Below are 16272 nucleotides of genomic sequence, written 5' to 3'. Positions count from 1 at the left end.
TCTCTCTGTATTTACTCCTAGGCACACAAGAAACACTTGAGAATCACTTTGAAGTGGATCTTTAGAATGATGAAGGTGGGGGTGCTTGGGTGGCACAGTTGTTTCAGCATCTGACTCTTGATTTCAGCTCAGGTCATGATCTTAGGGTCGTGAGATTGAGCCCCAAGTTGGGCCCCATGCTCAGTGAGGAGTGTGCTGGATATTTCTCTCTCTCCCCCCACCAACTCCCTCACTCCCCCTCTCCTTCTGCCCCTCCCTCCTGCTTTCTCTTCCTCTCTCTCTCCAAAATAAATACATCTTAAAAAAAAAAAAAAGAATGATGAAGGTGGTCCACGTACAGGAACTTTACATGGATTGAATTCACGTTAGACCTGTCTTTAGGATTTCTCTGCTGCTTAAATTTAATTAAACTGATTTGTTCCTATTTAAATTCAGCTTTTTTTCCGTGCTATCTACATAAATTGCCATATGTTCATTTTTAAATTATATTCTTGAATAAAATTGCTTTGAAGAAAAAAATTCCAAGTTTTTACTAGTCTGAGTAATTATTTTGAAGAGCTATAACTGTGTTACCTAGGGCTAAAGACCAGAGTACTTTATTAAACCAGGATTGATGTGTCCATTGAAAATCATGCAGATTTCTGCAGCCCATTCACAAGATTGACATGAACCTCACTGATCTCCTTGGGGAGCTGCAGAGGGACCCATGGCCCGTGACTCAGGGGAAGAGACCTTTGCGATCCACTGGTGTTGCTTTGTCCATTGCTGTTGGCCTGTTGGAGGTAACTCACAACTTACCGGGGTGCCTCAAACCATGCAAGTTTGTTCCCACAAGTTGTATTTGCTAGTCTTGTTTGAAAATGAGTTGTGACCTAAATCAACTGACTGTGTTAATTTATCATAAAGCACTTCAGTTATTATTATCCACAATGAAGGAGCCCCATAATGTTTTGAAAATACTAGAAGTTTTCATGAGAAACACAAGGCCATTAGGGCAATGGCGAGTGCTCACAGTGAATTAATAAAGTCTATGAAGCCACCAGGTTGGAATAACTAAGGCTGCTTCTCTGCATTGTCATCTGTGTTATTTCTTACTATCATCAGTATTCAGCAAGCTGAAGAGAACTGTATGGAATTTTTTTTAGGGAAATGGAAGCATACTCAGGGTGAGCTGTATGTTTCTAAAATGCTGCCATTTACTGTTCTAGGGTACTTTTCCAAACACGGGAGCCAGGATTATGTTGTTTACCGGGGGTCCCCCCACCCAAGGGCCTGGCATGGTGGTCGGAGATGAATTAAAGGTTCCTATTCGTTCCTGGCATGATATTGAGAAAGATAATGCACGTTTCATGAAAAAGGCAACCAAGGTAGGTGCTCCTGGACACAGGCTGTAATTCTGGTTACCTAGTGCTGGGTTTGGGCTGCTCTGGAGTGACAGCTACCTTGCTGAGGCCATGCTTTGTGGTCAGCAAATTGTTCTTGCTCAGGTGACCTTCCAGATCCCAGCTGCTGTTAAATTGGTGCCCCAGCTCTGAGTTCTTACTTAGAGTGGGTGGGCTTAAAACTGCTAAAAGTGTTTTGAGCAAGTTTATTGGGTGTTATAAAGAAAACTATCTCCATATTCTTTTTTTAAAAATTTTTTTATTGTTAGGTTAATCACCATACATTACATCATTAGTTTTTGATGTAGTGTTCCATGATTCATTGTGCATAACACCCAGTGCTCCATGCAGAACGTACCCTCTTTAATACCCATCACCAGGCTAACCCATCCTCCCACCCCCCCCAGAACCCTCAGTTTGTTTTTCAGAGTCCATCATCTCTCATGATTTGTCTCCCCTTCTGATTTCCCCCCTTCATTTTTCCCCTCCTGCTGTCTTCTTCTTCTTTTTTTTCTTAACATATATTGCATTATTTGTTTCAGAGGTACTGATCTGTGATTCAACAGTCTTGCACAATTCACAGTGCTTACCATAGCACATACCTTCCCCAGTGTCTATCACCCAGCCACCCCATCCCTCCCACCCCACCCCCCACTCCAGCAACCCTCAGTTTGTTTCCTGTATCTCCATATTCTTATGTTTGGTTACATCCCTTTGGTATAGTGAGACATACCTCGTGAATAATACTGTTTCCCAAAGGTAATTTTTCTCCATTCACAGCACTATGAAATGCTTGCTAACCGAACTGCTACAAATGGTCACTGCATTGATATTTACGCTTGTGCCCTTGATCAGACTGGACTTCTGGAGATGAAGTGTTGTGCAAATCTTACCGGGTATGTTGATAGCAAACACCTGGGAAAATGGAGCATGTGTATTTTATTTTATTTTTATTTATTTTTAAAGATTTTATTTATTTATTTGACAGAGAGAGACACAGCGAGAGAGGGAACACAAGCAGGGGGAGTGGGAGAGGGAGAAGCAGGCTTCCCGCGGAGCAGGGAGCCTGATGTGGGGCTCGATCCCAGGACCCTGGGATCATGACCCGAGCCGAAGGCAGACGTTTAACGACTGAGCCACCCAGGCGCCCCTGGAGCATGTGTATTTTAAGGAAAGAGAAGTGAGTGATGGAAGCATAGGAATGTGCAAGGCTGATTTAGATAAGTTTTCAGAATGCTCTAGGCTGTCGTGTCTGTAGCAGGGAGGGTATATGGGCCTCTTGGAGAAAGAAGCAGTGATTAGCAGGAGGTTGCAAGGTTCAGTTTGAATGAATCATATCAGAGTAACTCTACTTCTTCCTTAGAGTTGTCACAGAATCTATAACAGGGCAAGAAAGTGAGCACGTGTGGAGTGTGTGGCCTTCAGCAAGCCACTTCCTTGTGAGGGAGGGGGGCATAGGGTCTGAATGCCAGAGCAATTAGGAGACCCATCACCTGACTTAGTAATCATAAGTCTTGCCCAACTTGGAGCGCATGCTCAGCGTGGAGGGTGCGCGGCAGGGTGTGCTTAGTGCCTAAGTCCGCGTCACGCAGACAGGCCACAGCAGAGACCTGTAGTTCTCAAAGCACAGTGGGGCCTCGCCAGCAACCTTCAGGGTTCCCAGGGATGGATGAGAAGTGTACTTCCTTGGGCCTCGCCCCAGACTTGCTGAATCAGACTCTGAGGATGCAGCCCAATAGTCAGCTTTCCCACTCTGTCCAGGGCATTCTGGTACACGTGAGTGTGAGAACTTGTGTGCACCACTGGTCTGAAGGAGGCTGCACACCAGACTCTCCCCGGGAGCTTTATTGTTTATTTATTTTTTTACTTATATTTTTAAAATTTTTTGTTTGTTTGCTTGTTTATTTTAAGTAGGCTCCATGCTCAGTGTGGAGCCCTGCTGGGGAACTGTAAAAGCTACTTTTGCTCTGAGTCTTGTCCCTCAGTGATTCTCACGTAGTTAGCATAGGGTGTGACCCAGCGTCAACATTTGTTATCCTTCCCTGGGTGTTTCTAACGTGAAGCGGAGTTTGAGAACCACTAGGGTGGACCTTTAGTGTCCAAAGTGTGGTTGAACGCAGGCAGCATCAGCCTCGCATGAGAGCTTGTAAGGAATGTAGCATCTTGAGCCGTACCCTAGACCTTTTGTGTCAAAACCTGCATTTGAATAAGATGCCAGGTGACTTGCACAGAACAGTTTGAGAAGTACTGGCATAGAGCTGTGGGGTGTTCCTGAGATTCCTAAGATGTTCCTGAGATGCATTTCTAACAAGCTTCCGGGTGACACTGCTGGTCCTTACTGAGTAACAAAGGGCATGTGGTAGGTAGTCACTTGAACCAGTCCCAGAGAGCAGCAGATGTGTTAGGTGCCCGAGGCCCAAATGACACTGACAGAGCTATACCAGTGAGCCACATTTAATAAGATGATTTCCTGCCAGTATCCTCCAGGAGCCCTTGTCTTAGAGCATCCAGGGAAAAGCCTCACTGTTTGTGAACATCCCCGAGTTTATATGCCAGAGTGTGTGTGTGTGTGCGTGCACGTGTGCACATGCGTGTGTGTGTGTGCGCGCACGCGCATCTCTCCTGTGGAAGGGGACCATCACTTCTATCAGGTTCTCAGGGAGGTCTCTGCCTCCAGAATAACTTGGTATTTAGGTCACATAATCTGTTGCACTAGTATGGTGTCGGGGAAATGTATTAGCAATGACATTAAAAAGTCTCAGAGGTTTTAAGTTGTGGCTCAATGTTGGGATGACTTCCAGAAAAGACAAGGTGATTGTAGGCTGTGTTACAGGAATTGATTATCTTCAGAGAAGATCATAGTCTTGGTTTCCTTGGGGCCAGGCACACCCAGATTATATCATCTTCCATTCTGAGCATTTCAGTTTCAAAGGGATATGTAGAGGAACGGGGGGTGTTCAAAGGCAAGTGGTAAGAGTGGTGGAGAGTATTTGAAACTGTGTCATAAGGAGAATGATTGAAGGATCTAGAAAAGATACCACTGAAAACAGATGGGGCGTGAGATCTATATTCAACAATCAAAGGCCTCTCCTGTGGAGAGGGCATCAGATTTGTTGGTTGCGTGTATGACCAAAGGGGAGCTGCTGGGAAATAGAATTTCACCCAGTATGAAGAAAAACCTATTAACCCTCAGCACTGTCCATGCCTGGAATGGACTGCCTCTGGAGGGCATGCGTTCCTGATACAGGAGGAGTTCAAATCTAATCTGGGTGATAACCTGGCATGGTATGTTGTAGAGGGTTGGTGTGAGTCAGGATTAGGTTTGTGTGAGTGCAACAGAGGTAGGCAGCCAGGGCTGGGATATTGGTTTCATCTTCATTGGGGCTGAGGCCCTTCCTATGCTGCTCCACCACCTTTGTATTTTACCTGCAGTTCAAGATGGTAACTGGGCTCTCGCTGTGTTTGAGCAGCAGGAAGGAGGAAGAGTCAAAGACAAGCACCTTCCCATGAGAATGCCCCCCACAAATCACAAAGGCCATTTCCAACAAACAAAGCTGAGCTATATGGCTACGTGCAAGGCAGGCTGGGAGATGTAGCCTTTTTTTTCCGGGGAACCATGGAACCCATGAGTAAGGAAGGGGCAGAAAGGGTGGACATTTAGGGCCAAAGAGTCATCTCTGTCCCTGGAGGGGTCAGGCACTCTGAGATCGCTGGGCCAGATGATCTCGTGTTCTGCCTCGGTATGAAGTCCTGTTTGATGATTGATGGCTGGATGCATAACTTGCATCATGCTGTGTTTATCTGCCCCAATACATGAACTGCTGAAATTTTGAACATTATTTTCCTCTGACTTCAAAAAGGCATGAATATAGTTATTCATATACTAGAAGAGATAATTCATATACAGCGAAAGATTCAATGTTTTGAGGCAGTGAATTAACCTGAAAAGGATTTCCCGCAGGCTTGGGTATTTCCCCTACCAGAGAAGAGTGAGGGGAGCTGGACACATTTTCTCAATAGATACAACCCATTAAACCTGTGGGTTTATCAGTGAAGGGTTCTTTTGTTTTCTTTCTTTCTTTTTTTTTTTTTTTAAATAATTACGGATTCACAAGAAATTGCAAAAATAGTACAGAGAGGTCTGCCCATACTCGTCCATGTAGCAGCTCCCAGCGGTAGCATCTTACAGAAAAATAGTGCAGCGTCACAGCCAGGAACTGACGTTGGTATGATATGATGAACTATATTACAGACCCTACTTGAATTTCACCAGTTTGTACTGGCACTCATTTTTTTAACATGTAGGTATACATCGTATGAGACTGTATCATCTATCGATTTGTGTAACCACCACTGTGGTAAAGATTTAGAACTGTTCTAAGGAGTCCTATCTTTGATGTCTTGAAAATAGTGTCTTTTGTTTAAGTACACATTGAACTTGCTGTTTCCCATGTAAGTTAGTAGCATCTTCATGGACGTGGCTTTTTTTTCCTTCTTTAAATTACTGTTTGTGAACACTGGGGAAGCATCCAAATGGCTTTCGGTCATCTTAAATGTTCACTTGCTTCTTTCTTTCCTAGAGGGCACATGGTGATGGGAGACTCTTTCAACACTTCTCTCTTCAAGCAGACGTTCCAAAGAATTTTTAGTAAAGATTTCAATGGAGATTTCCGCATGGCATTTGGTGCTACTTTGGAAGTGAAGGTACGATAGCTTTCTGACACTTTAATGGAAGATTAGTGCTCTTACTTACTTAGTAGTCAGACTCACCTTGCTGGACACGGGCATCTAAAGGTAAATTAAAAGGTTCCCAGCAAAATAGTTGAAGAAGGTATATTGATTCTGTCCCTTTGCTTCTTGAAAATGACCTGTATATTAATTAACGTTCTAAACAAAGTGCTGTCTGATTCCCCTGCAGGCTCTGCTCTGTCCTGCTCTAGGACATCGGGCCTAAGAATTGGTGGTGGGCTGAGCAAAGAGGCAGCTGCATGGTGTTGAGTGCCCCCGCCACCGTTAGTATGGGCCACCATATTCATAGAACCATGTTTATATTTAGCACCTGCCTGCAGACTAGCCAGAGTACCTGAAAATTAGTGTAGCACTGTGAGTTTGGGTCTTGTTTTTTCTTGTAGGGACTGAAAGCCCTGCACTTGATTCTGAGTCATTGAGAAAACATTAGAAGGAGCTGTTACATAATGGGATTAGGATTATTACTTTGAGAATTGGAGATAATCATTAAGTCATTTAGATTAAACTTTAAACAATCTTCTCAAATGTTTGAGGTTTTTTTTTTTTTTTAAGTTGAAGAGGAATAGACTTTAATGAATTGAGATTTTAAAATCTAAGTATATTGGCCTTGTTATGTTGGAGTTCATGAATTAAGTATTTTTAAAACAACATAACAGTATATTCACTGATGAGAAATTATAAATAATTACCTCTAAGTACATGGGATTGGAAAAAATGTAGTATAGTTGGTAGAATTGTTATCTTCTATGTGTATAATTATTTCAGAGGTGAGGGGGTGCCTGGCTGGGTCAGTCAGAAGATCATGAGACTCTTAATCTCGGGGTTGTGAGTTTTGAGCTCCACGTTGGGTGTAGAGATTACTTAAATAAACTTTTAAAAAAAAAGTAAGGCATATCCTTTGTTTAAAAAAAATTTTCAAAGGTGAGAGTTGAAAATATTGCATCATTTTTGGAACAAAGTTAATGTAGTTTAAAGGAAGATCTTATTAAAGTTTGCATCAGATCATCATGGGCATGGAAAAGTTGTTAAGAGCATGATCCATGTAGGATTTCTTCTCGGTGGAATGATGATGCTGCCATATTTTACCTGTAAATTTTAATTGTGTCTTCTGTGAGAGGTGGTTTTCAGTGAATTTTAACTTTATATTCTTGTGTATTTCCATTTTAGACCTCTCGGGAACTGAAAGTTGCGGGAGCCATCGGTCCTTGTGTGTCTCTGAATGTGAAAGGACCATGTGTGTCAGAAAACGTAAGGAAAACTCCATCATCCTCACCTACTGTGCCCCAGGATTTAACCCATTATAACCCATTAGAAATGTCAGAGCAGGGTGATCTTATCTTACATCATGTCATCTGTTGGGATGTGTCTATGGTGAGGGGAGCAGGGCCAGCTCTTACTGACGACCACAACTCTGAGAGGTGGTGTCATATCTGTCTGTCCATCAGTCTATCTAAAGGGTCAGGGAGAGGCTCAGAGGGGTCTAATATCATGTTCTCTGGGTCAGAGATGATAGGGAGGAACTAGAGCCCAGGTTCCCCTGACCCCACTGTCCTTGTCTGGGTTTCTGTGCCAGTGAGCCACAACATATTCTATTTAGCAAGGCAGGCATTCAGCAAGAGCCTTCAAGAGTAAACCTCTGTGCTTGTTGCCCTTAGAGATGATACCTTTGTCTCACTTCTCAGAGACCATTTTGAGTTGGTTGGGCTCAAATGACACTGTTGTATGTGTAGATAGCTATGTTCTTTGGGTAACAGATGTTGAGAATATATGAAGAAGTTAAGTTACACTAAGTGGTGAGGTGGCTTTGCTGGTGGCTCACTTCCTCTGCTTATACTTTAGCTGCCAGGAGACAAGCCATTGGGTCCAGTGAGTCCTGTCCAGGGGGGTTCTGGGCGGGGGTTGTCCCAATCCCATCCTTCCCTCATTGTCCTCTTCAACGAGACAGTGGTCTGTAGAGCCAGATGTGGATACAAGGGCACAGATCTACCCCTGCCAATTTTGTGTCCCTTACAAGGTATTGACTCACTGTGGGATTCAACGTCTTTATCTGGAAAGTGGGGATAGTAATAGTACCTCACTTGACAGCACTGTTGGGAGGGTAAAGGAGTAAGTTCAGGTAAAATGCTCAGAAGAGCGCCAAAAGAGCCCCTGGCACAATGGAGGCTTACACCAGATTTCATCTTTCACGTTCTCACTTTGTCTTCATCAGCAGTGAACATTCACTTAGTGGCTACTTTGGTTAACCTTTTGTTGAAGTTGCCAGAGGCAAAGTGATTTGAGAGAATATTCCTGTAATCCCTTGGGCAAGGCAGGTGGCTGCCCCAAAGCCCATCTGAGGAGTCACCCATTACCCTAGTGTACTAAGGGACTTGTACCCCTAATTCCTGGCGGGGCTTCAGAAGGCTGCCCTGTTCCAAAATATGTTCCATACATTTAAATTCTGCCTAAGAAGGTAATTTTATGAATCAGTACAAGCCAATTAGCTGTTTTAAGATCCGGTAGGGATCAGCCATGAGATTTTGGGAGGGGGCCTGGAGGATGCAAAGAGAGGGGAAATACAATTCAGCATCCAGAGAAGTTTAAAGAAGAGCATAAGGAGTTCTGTATATGCACCATTTAGAGTCCACACTTGTTAACATTTAGTCATACTGGCTGTCCTCTTTCTTTGCAGTATTTGCTTTGTCTTTCTGGTCATTATCTGTCTGCCATGTTCACTTTGTTGTACTTCACAGAACCTTGGAACAACAAGCTGCAGAGGTCACGACACTTAGTCTTTCAGTGTGCATCTTCTAAAATTAAGGATGTTCTCCTACTGTGACATTTTATCAAACCTAAGGAAACAGTAGTTTGCTCATATCATCAGTGTCTAGTCATATTCTTTCCCTAATTTCTCCCCAAATATCCTTTGTAGCTATTTTTCCCACCCTCTAACTAGTATTGCATCTAGCATTATATATACTTAGTCTTTTAAAATCTGGAATGGTCTTCCTGTTCTGCAGGGTTTTTTGCTTTTTTGTTTGATGACAGTGATTTGTGCCAAGCGTCTGTGTCTTCTTCAATAGAGTATCACACATTCTCAGTGTATCTGATCGTTTCCTTGCGGTGGTGGTGAGGGGGTTTCTATCCTCCCTGTGTTTTCTGTAAAGTGAAAGTTAGATTAGCAATTAGATTCGGGTTAGACCTTTTTGTCCACCACAGTTCCTGAGTGATCTTACACCTCGCATGTTTCTTCAAGAGGCACTTCTGTCTGATCATGTGCTAGTGGTGGTGAGTTAGACTGTGTGGAGAAGGTGATGACTGCCCCACGTCTTTCTGTTATAAGGGCACATTTCCTTTTTTTTTTTTTTTAAAGATTTTATTTATTTATTTGACAGAGAGAGACACAGCGAGAGAGGGAACACAAGCAGGGGGAGTGCGAGAGGGAGAAGCAGGCCTCCCGAGGAGCAGGGAGCCCGATGTGGGGCTCGATCCCAGGACCCTGGGATCATGACCTGAGCCGAAGGCAGACACTTAACGACTGAGCCACCCAGGCACCCGGGCACATTTCCTTTTTGCCATTAGCAAGAAATCCGTTGAACGAGATCGTAGCAAAATATGAATATCTTGTTTGCCAATAGCCTTTCACCTAATGGTTTAAGCATCCATTGATTATCCTTATTTGAATCATTGTTTCATTGGAGATTTATTAAATGGTGATTTCCTGATTTTATCTTCATAGTTACTCTGGTAAAGGCGGGGTAAATGCTTACATAAGGAATTTGTGTGTTAGTGAGAAAATGTACTCTTGGGGCTCTGGAGGGTTTGTGGCCTGCTCAGGTATTGGTGCTTATAGAAGAGGAAGATTTTTCTTTTTCCTCTACCCATCTTGATTTCATTTGTTGGGCCCTGCAAACGAGACTGACAAAAGACAGGGTTTCACAAGAGAAAAAATTAACTCATGCATTGTGCATAAACATGTGCATACTCAGGAGTAACTCAGAGGGGTGGTTAGAACTTGGAATTATGTGGCATCTTAACAAAAGAAGAGTAAATTTATAGAAAAGTGACAAGACACAGGAAAGGCACTTTGAGCTTCTAGGGGTGGCACATGGTGGAAAAGCAGGTAGATGCGCGAGCTAATGGAAGAGAAGGGTTGGTCTTAGCAGATTTGTTGTGTAGATTTTTCTTGTGCCATCTCTGGGCTGATAAGCATCTAGAGTTGTCTTTGGTGATTGAGAATCATCCTGCCCTTCTTGGTAGGAGGAGGGCAGGGAGTTAGGTTTCTTATGTCTGCTGTTTTTAAATTACCTTCAGCTTAAAATAATCCTTGTCAGAGTGGCATATTTTGTGATGGCATACACCGAGCCCCTTGACTGGAAACTTTAAGAAGTTTCATATATTAAAAATTGAGTTGGTGGGGAACCTGGGAGGCTCGGTTGGTTGAGCTACTGACTCTTGATTTCGGCTCAGGTCATGATCTCAGGATCATGGGATCAAGCCCTGAGTCAGGCTCCGTGCTTGGTGGGGACTCTGCTTGAGATTCTCTCTCCCTCTGCCCCTCCCGTGACTCACTCTCGCACGCACTCTCTCTCAAATAAATAAATAAATCTAAAAAGAAAAAAGCTTAATTTTAGAGTCCTATAATACATCTTAAATTTTATTCTGGCTTGTAATTGTACTTTTTTAAATTAAATTTAAATGTTCATTTGGAATGAGATCTTCTAAGTAGCCTACCATTCTCAGAGTCAGTACTTTTCATCAGTGGTTAACCACAGGAATAGCTTCTTTGTTTTTTTTGTTTTAATTCCTCTTCTCACCCCTAGGAACTTGGTGTTGGTGGCTCGAGTCAGTGGAAAATCTGTGGCCTGGATCCCACATCTACGCTTGGCATCTACTTTGAAGTAGTCAATCAGGTGAGTTGGATTTCTTCATGAGTCTTCATGTCTCAGTGTTGTGTTTTCTGATTTATTACAGACCGGTGGCCTCTGGCTTCTTTCTGTGCATACTGATGCTACTTTGGCCTTGTGTTTGCCTGATACCAGTCCAGCGTGATCTTTTTTCTCCTTTTAGGGTTTGGTCAGAGTCAGACAGTGTATTGCTTTCACAGCTTAAATTGTTGGACTGATAAGCTCATCAGAAGGTGAATGGCTTTTACCAGCCATCATAATGTTTGTGAATTTTTTAGTGTGTCAGTTTTTTCCCCAGTATTCTATTTTAAAAAATTCTTTTTTTTTTTTTTTAAAGATTTTATTTATTTTATTTATTTGACAGAGAGAGACATAGCGAGAGAGGGAACACAAGCAGGGGGAGTGGGAGAGGGAGAAGCAGGCTTCCCGCCGAGCAGGGAGCCTGATGCGGGGCTCGATCCCAGGACCCTGGGATCATGACCTGAGCCGAAGGCAGATGCTTAACAACTGAGCAACAGTCGCCCCTTAAAAAAATTCTAATTTACAGAAAAGTGAAAAGAATTTTACAGTGAATGGTTGTACATCTACCACTCAGATTCTGTAGTTAACATTTTACTGTATTTACTTTGCTTTGCCACATATCTATTTATCCATCAATTAATCTTTTTGCTGCCTTTTTTTCTTTTCGAAAGAGAGGGGGTGTGAGGGAGGGGCAGAGGGAAAGGGAGAGAGAGAATCCCAAGCAGGCTCCATGCCCAGCACAGAGCCCCACATGGGGCTCGATCTCATGACCCTGAGATCATGACCTGAGCTGAAATCAGGAGTCAGATGCTTAACCGATTGAGCCACCCAGGTGCCCCTTACTTTTGATGCATTTTATTTTATTTTTATTTTTTTAAAGATTTTATTTATTTGACAGAGAGAGACACAGCAAGAGAGAACACAAGCAGGGGTGTGGGAGAGGGAGAAGCAGGCCTCCCACTGAGCAGGGAGCCCGATGCGGGGCTTGATCCCAGGACCCTGGGATCATGACCAGAGCCGAAGGCAGACGCTTAACGACTGAGCCACCCAGGCGCCCCATGTTTGATGCATTTTAAAACAAATTACACTCATCAATGTCTTTCATCTCTAAACACTTTAGCATGCATATCATTTACTTGAATTTAGTATTAATCTGGATATGGTTCCGGGCGCCTGGGTGGCTCAGTTGGTTAAGCGACTGCCTTCGGCTCAGGTCATGATCCTGGAGTCCTGGGATCGAGTACCGCATCAGGCTCCCTGCTCGGCAGGGAGTCTGCTTCTCCCTCTGACCCTCCTCCCTCTCATGCTCTCTGTCTCTCATTGTCTCTCTCGCAAATAAATAAAGTCTTAAAAAAAAAAAAAAAATTTAATCTGGATATGGTTCCTTTTTTTTTTTTTTTTACTTAGGAAATATTTTATTGTATAAAATTTACATTTGTTGAATACAGTGAAAAGCATGGCAAAAGAACTTTTTGTTAATCCATTTTCTTTGAGATTTTTTTGTGAAAAGTAAAGATTTATTTTCTAATACATTCGCAGATAATATAACTTTTTATATAGTTGTTTAACAGTTGTGTTGGTAATAAGTGTCTTGGGACATAAGGTATAAAACTGAAAAAAGATCAAAAAAGCACAGGGGGAAGACCACTACCAAAGAGTAATCTCCATGAACTTGGCATTTTCCACTTCAAGGCAGATGCTGTGGGGTCATCACACTGTAAACATGGTTTGATTATCTGAAGCCATTCGTTAAGATACTCAACAAGACCTAATGCATCTGGGATATTGTCTCCTTCTGAAACCTTCTGAAATTTCAGCAGAACCACCATTGGGATTTCTTTAGAACAGCCTTCATCATAGAGTGTTTTTGTGATACCTCCTCCAGGAATACGAATACAAAACTGAGAATCATCTATTTTAGGAATGCATGGGCTTTTTTCCATTTCTTCCCAGTTAAGGCTCATTATTTTAGTTTGAACACTTTTTTTTTTTTTTTAAGATTTTATTTATTTATTTGAGAGAGAGAGAATGAGAGACAGAGAGCATGAGAGGGGGGAGGGTCAGAGGGAGAAGCAGACTCCCCGCCAAGCAGGGAGCCCGATGCGGGACTTGATCCCGGGACTCCAGGATCATGACCTGAGTCGAAGGCAGTCGCTTAACCGACTGAGCCACCCAGGCGCCCAGTTTGAACACTTTTTTGCACAAAAGGTGTGAGTAGGTATCTGAAGGGAGTACTGCGAAGCTGTAGATCATTACGGTGATATGAATGACTGCTTGAAAGAACAATAACTTTGGCACAGTTACTACTTTTCACCCAGGAAAGCAGTTTTTCACAGAATGGCTTTGATTTATACTTAATAAAAATGGATCTTAACTGAAGAGCCACTAGCTTCTTTGAAGGCAATGAATATATTTCAGCATTTATACTGAGTTCTGTTGAATTTTCTTCTGCAGTTGCATATGGATTGTTTCTAACCATCGGCACAAGGCAATCATAGAAGTAACCAATCTTACACATATTTAGTGTAGAAATAATCAAATCCATTGCAAGCTGGCCAACATTTCCAACAGATACTGCTGGCATTAGGAAAGTGTAGCCTGTGAGGTCGGGGACCGACTCTCCACAGGGAACGAACATGGTCGCACAGAAGTGGGAGAACGGGGTCTCCTTTTTTTTTTTGAGGTGAAAGTCATGTACAGTGAAATGCCCAGATTTTAAGTGTACCATTTAGAATGTGTCAAGAACCGTGCTGTCACCACTGTGTCAGTCTTTTTAGGAAGAGCACAGTGGGCTCTGTGACCATTTGTGTTTGAGTCGTGCCTGTAACAGTAACCAGGTGTGTGGCCTGTTGCCTGCAGCACAGTGCCCCGGTCCCCCAAGGAGGCAGAGGTGCCGTCCAGTTTGTCACGCAGTATCAACACTCCAGCACCCAGAGACGCATCCGCGTGACCACCATTGCCAGAAAGTAAGCAGTCCCGGTTGAGCCCGGATGTTTTTCTTTTGAAGAGGTCATTTAGCATCTGTTAGTTTATCTTTGTAATTCCATTGAATGGTTCTCACCAATCCTGACTGGCTCATTTGATCAGAGAAGAAGGAGGAGGAAGAGGCTTTGCTGGCCAACCTAGTTAGACCTGCAGGCACTTGCCTGGAAGAATCCTCTTTTTGTAAAATATTAATTTTCGTTATTATCAGATAAGTAACCCATAAATACATCCTCCTTGTAAAAGATTCCAGCAGCTCATAAATGTAGAAGGAATCGGTCTCTTTACCCACTCTCCCCAGAGGTGAAATGCTCTTACTGCACGGGTAGCTTCACGGGCCCATTTCCATGGAGCTCTGTACCATAGTGTGTATAATGTGCATGTGTGGCTTCTTGTGTTGGCATGTTTGTAAGCTTTTCTCCGTACGTGTCAGGGACATCTTCCACGTCAGTACGTACCAGCTGCTCCTTCCCTGTAGTGGCCGCACCGCGTTGCATGGTTTGGATGAGACGTGTCCCTCCTCTCTTAAAGGAATTTCACATCCTACCTTCCTTCCAGCAGTGCTGCATTCATGTGTTTAGGTCTTTGTGTGCATTGGGTATTTCTTTCTTGCCGCTTCATAGAAGTAGAATTTTGTATCCCGCGAGACTACTCTTCTAAGAAGTGGATTTGTATTCTCCCCAATAGTGTAAGGAGAGTGTCCGTTTTCTCATTAATAATATTATCGATCTTTAACATGACAATATAGAGCAGTTTGCCACTTTTAATGTATTTTTCTGTTTATTAATGGGTTGAACACGTTTCATGTTTATTGGCCATGTATATTTCTTCTGTGATAGCCTTTGCCCATTTTGTAAAACCTATGTCTTTTTCTTGTTCATTGATTTGCAGGGACTTTTTATGTCTTTTGGATATGATTATTGTTGTTCATATCTGTTCCTGGTCTGTCTGTTGTCTTTCAGTTTTGTTCATAGTGTCTTTATCTGTCTAAAAAATTTTTGTATATGTGCTCGTTCTTTCTACCATGGATATGATGTGGAAAGTCATTTTGTGAATTTGTAAACATACAGATTTTTGCAAGATTGATCTAGAGGAAGGAACTGAAGACTTGGGTACCTTTTGGGTATCTATTCTTGTGCTATCTTGTAGAACATTGGGAAGTTCTCTGTAATTTTTCCTTTGTTCTTAAAGCCTTCAGAGATCACATGAGGGTAAATGAAAATGTATGTAAAACTCCTGTGATTCCTTATTGACAATTGCAGTTTGAATCTATGTCGCCTTAGATGAAGGAGCAGGACTTAGGTTTCTTTATCTTAACGGAAAGCTGGTTTTCTGGTCTCTCCCGAATGTAAGCGTGGCACTGATTCTGGAATTGTCAGTTGGGCAGATGCGCAGAGCCAGCTCAGGCACATAGAAGCAGCATTTGACCAGGAGGCCGCAGCAGTCTTGATGGCTCGGCTGGGAGTGTTCCGCGCAGAGTCAGAGGAGGGGCCCGATGTGCTCCGGTGGCTGGACCGACAGCTCATCCGACTGGTGAGTTGGCAACTGGGGCACCAGCTTCAGGCATAATCTCTGCTATGTATTTGAGAAGGGAACTCTGGCACATACACCTGTCACTTCATACAGTCAGCCAACAAGCACTTTGTGTTGCTTACTTTATGCCTAACATTGGACGTCCTGGGAGTGACATAAGACAAGTGTTACACATGCATTTTCCCCCTGCGAGGGCTTACATTAGCATTGGAAAGAAACAACATGCACAGGACATTTAGAGAAGGATGCAAATCTGTGTACGGTAAGGGTTGATTTAGATGAGTCCCTGTGGGTCTGTGGTTCTATATTTTCCTTCCAGGTTTAACAGATTTTTTTTTAGCAATAGGGGTCCATTGCCCAGTGAGTGTAGAGATGTGTGTGATTCTGGGTCTAATCAGGAGAGAGAAACCACATAGTCATTTAAACAGGGAAAGCATGAACAAGCTTGTGGGACGTGGCTGTGCATTTCAGCTTACGCTGAAGAGACCATGGGAGCACAGACTGGTGGGAAGTAGTGAAGGTGTGGCTTAATTGTAGAAAGCTTCATTTTATTTATGAATTTATTTTAATTTTTATTATTGAAGTATGGTTAACATACAATGTAATTTTTTTTTTTTTTTTTTTTTTTTAAGATTTTATTTATTTATTTGACAGAGAGAGACACGGCGAGAGAGGGAACACAAGCAGGGGGAGCGGGAGAGGGAGAAGCAGGCTCCCCG

The 16272-nt window shown here is 42.9% G+C and overlaps 2 protein-coding genes across 4 annotated transcripts in view; one reads left to right on the top strand and one right to left on the bottom strand.

The window, feature by feature from the left end:
* Positions 1 to 16272, top strand: part of SEC23B (SEC23 homolog B, COPII coat complex component) — a 39173-nt gene that overhangs the window by 9753 nt on the left and 13148 nt on the right. For all 3 annotated transcript variants that reach the window (XM_045885362.3, XM_045885361.3, XM_045885363.3), the window contains 8 exons: positions 638 to 782; positions 1209 to 1367; positions 2163 to 2278; positions 5963 to 6086; positions 7299 to 7379; positions 10934 to 11023; positions 13898 to 14004; positions 15400 to 15553. In XM_045885362.3, coding sequence (XP_045741318.1) covers positions 638 to 782; positions 1209 to 1367; positions 2163 to 2278; positions 5963 to 6086; positions 7299 to 7379; positions 10934 to 11023; positions 13898 to 14004; positions 15400 to 15553 — 976 coding nt within the window. The remainder of the gene's footprint in view (positions 1 to 637; positions 783 to 1208; positions 1368 to 2162; positions 2279 to 5962; positions 6087 to 7298; positions 7380 to 10933; positions 11024 to 13897; positions 14005 to 15399; positions 15554 to 16272) is intronic.
* Positions 12424 to 13697, bottom strand: LOC123851516 (proteasome assembly chaperone 2-like). The gene is made up of 2 exons (XM_054509999.2): positions 13219 to 13697; positions 12424 to 13018 (listed from the first exon to the last, which is right to left on the bottom strand). The coding sequence occupies exons 1-2, from the start codon at positions 13674 to 13676 to the stop codon at positions 12661 to 12663; spliced, it is 816 nt and encodes a 271-aa protein (XP_054365974.2). The 5' UTR covers positions 13677 to 13697; the 3' UTR covers positions 12424 to 12660.

Source organism: Mirounga angustirostris, unplaced genomic scaffold (genome assembly GCF_029215605.1).
Source record: "Mirounga angustirostris isolate CCGP_5_RB_7025 unplaced genomic scaffold, mMirAng1.0.hap1 SCAF_10, whole genome shotgun sequence".
In the NCBI taxonomy this organism is placed as follows: domain Eukaryota; kingdom Metazoa; phylum Chordata; class Mammalia; order Carnivora; family Phocidae; genus Mirounga; species Mirounga angustirostris.
Note: the sequence above shows the minus strand (reverse complement) of the source record. Positions and strands in the feature narration are given on the sequence as shown.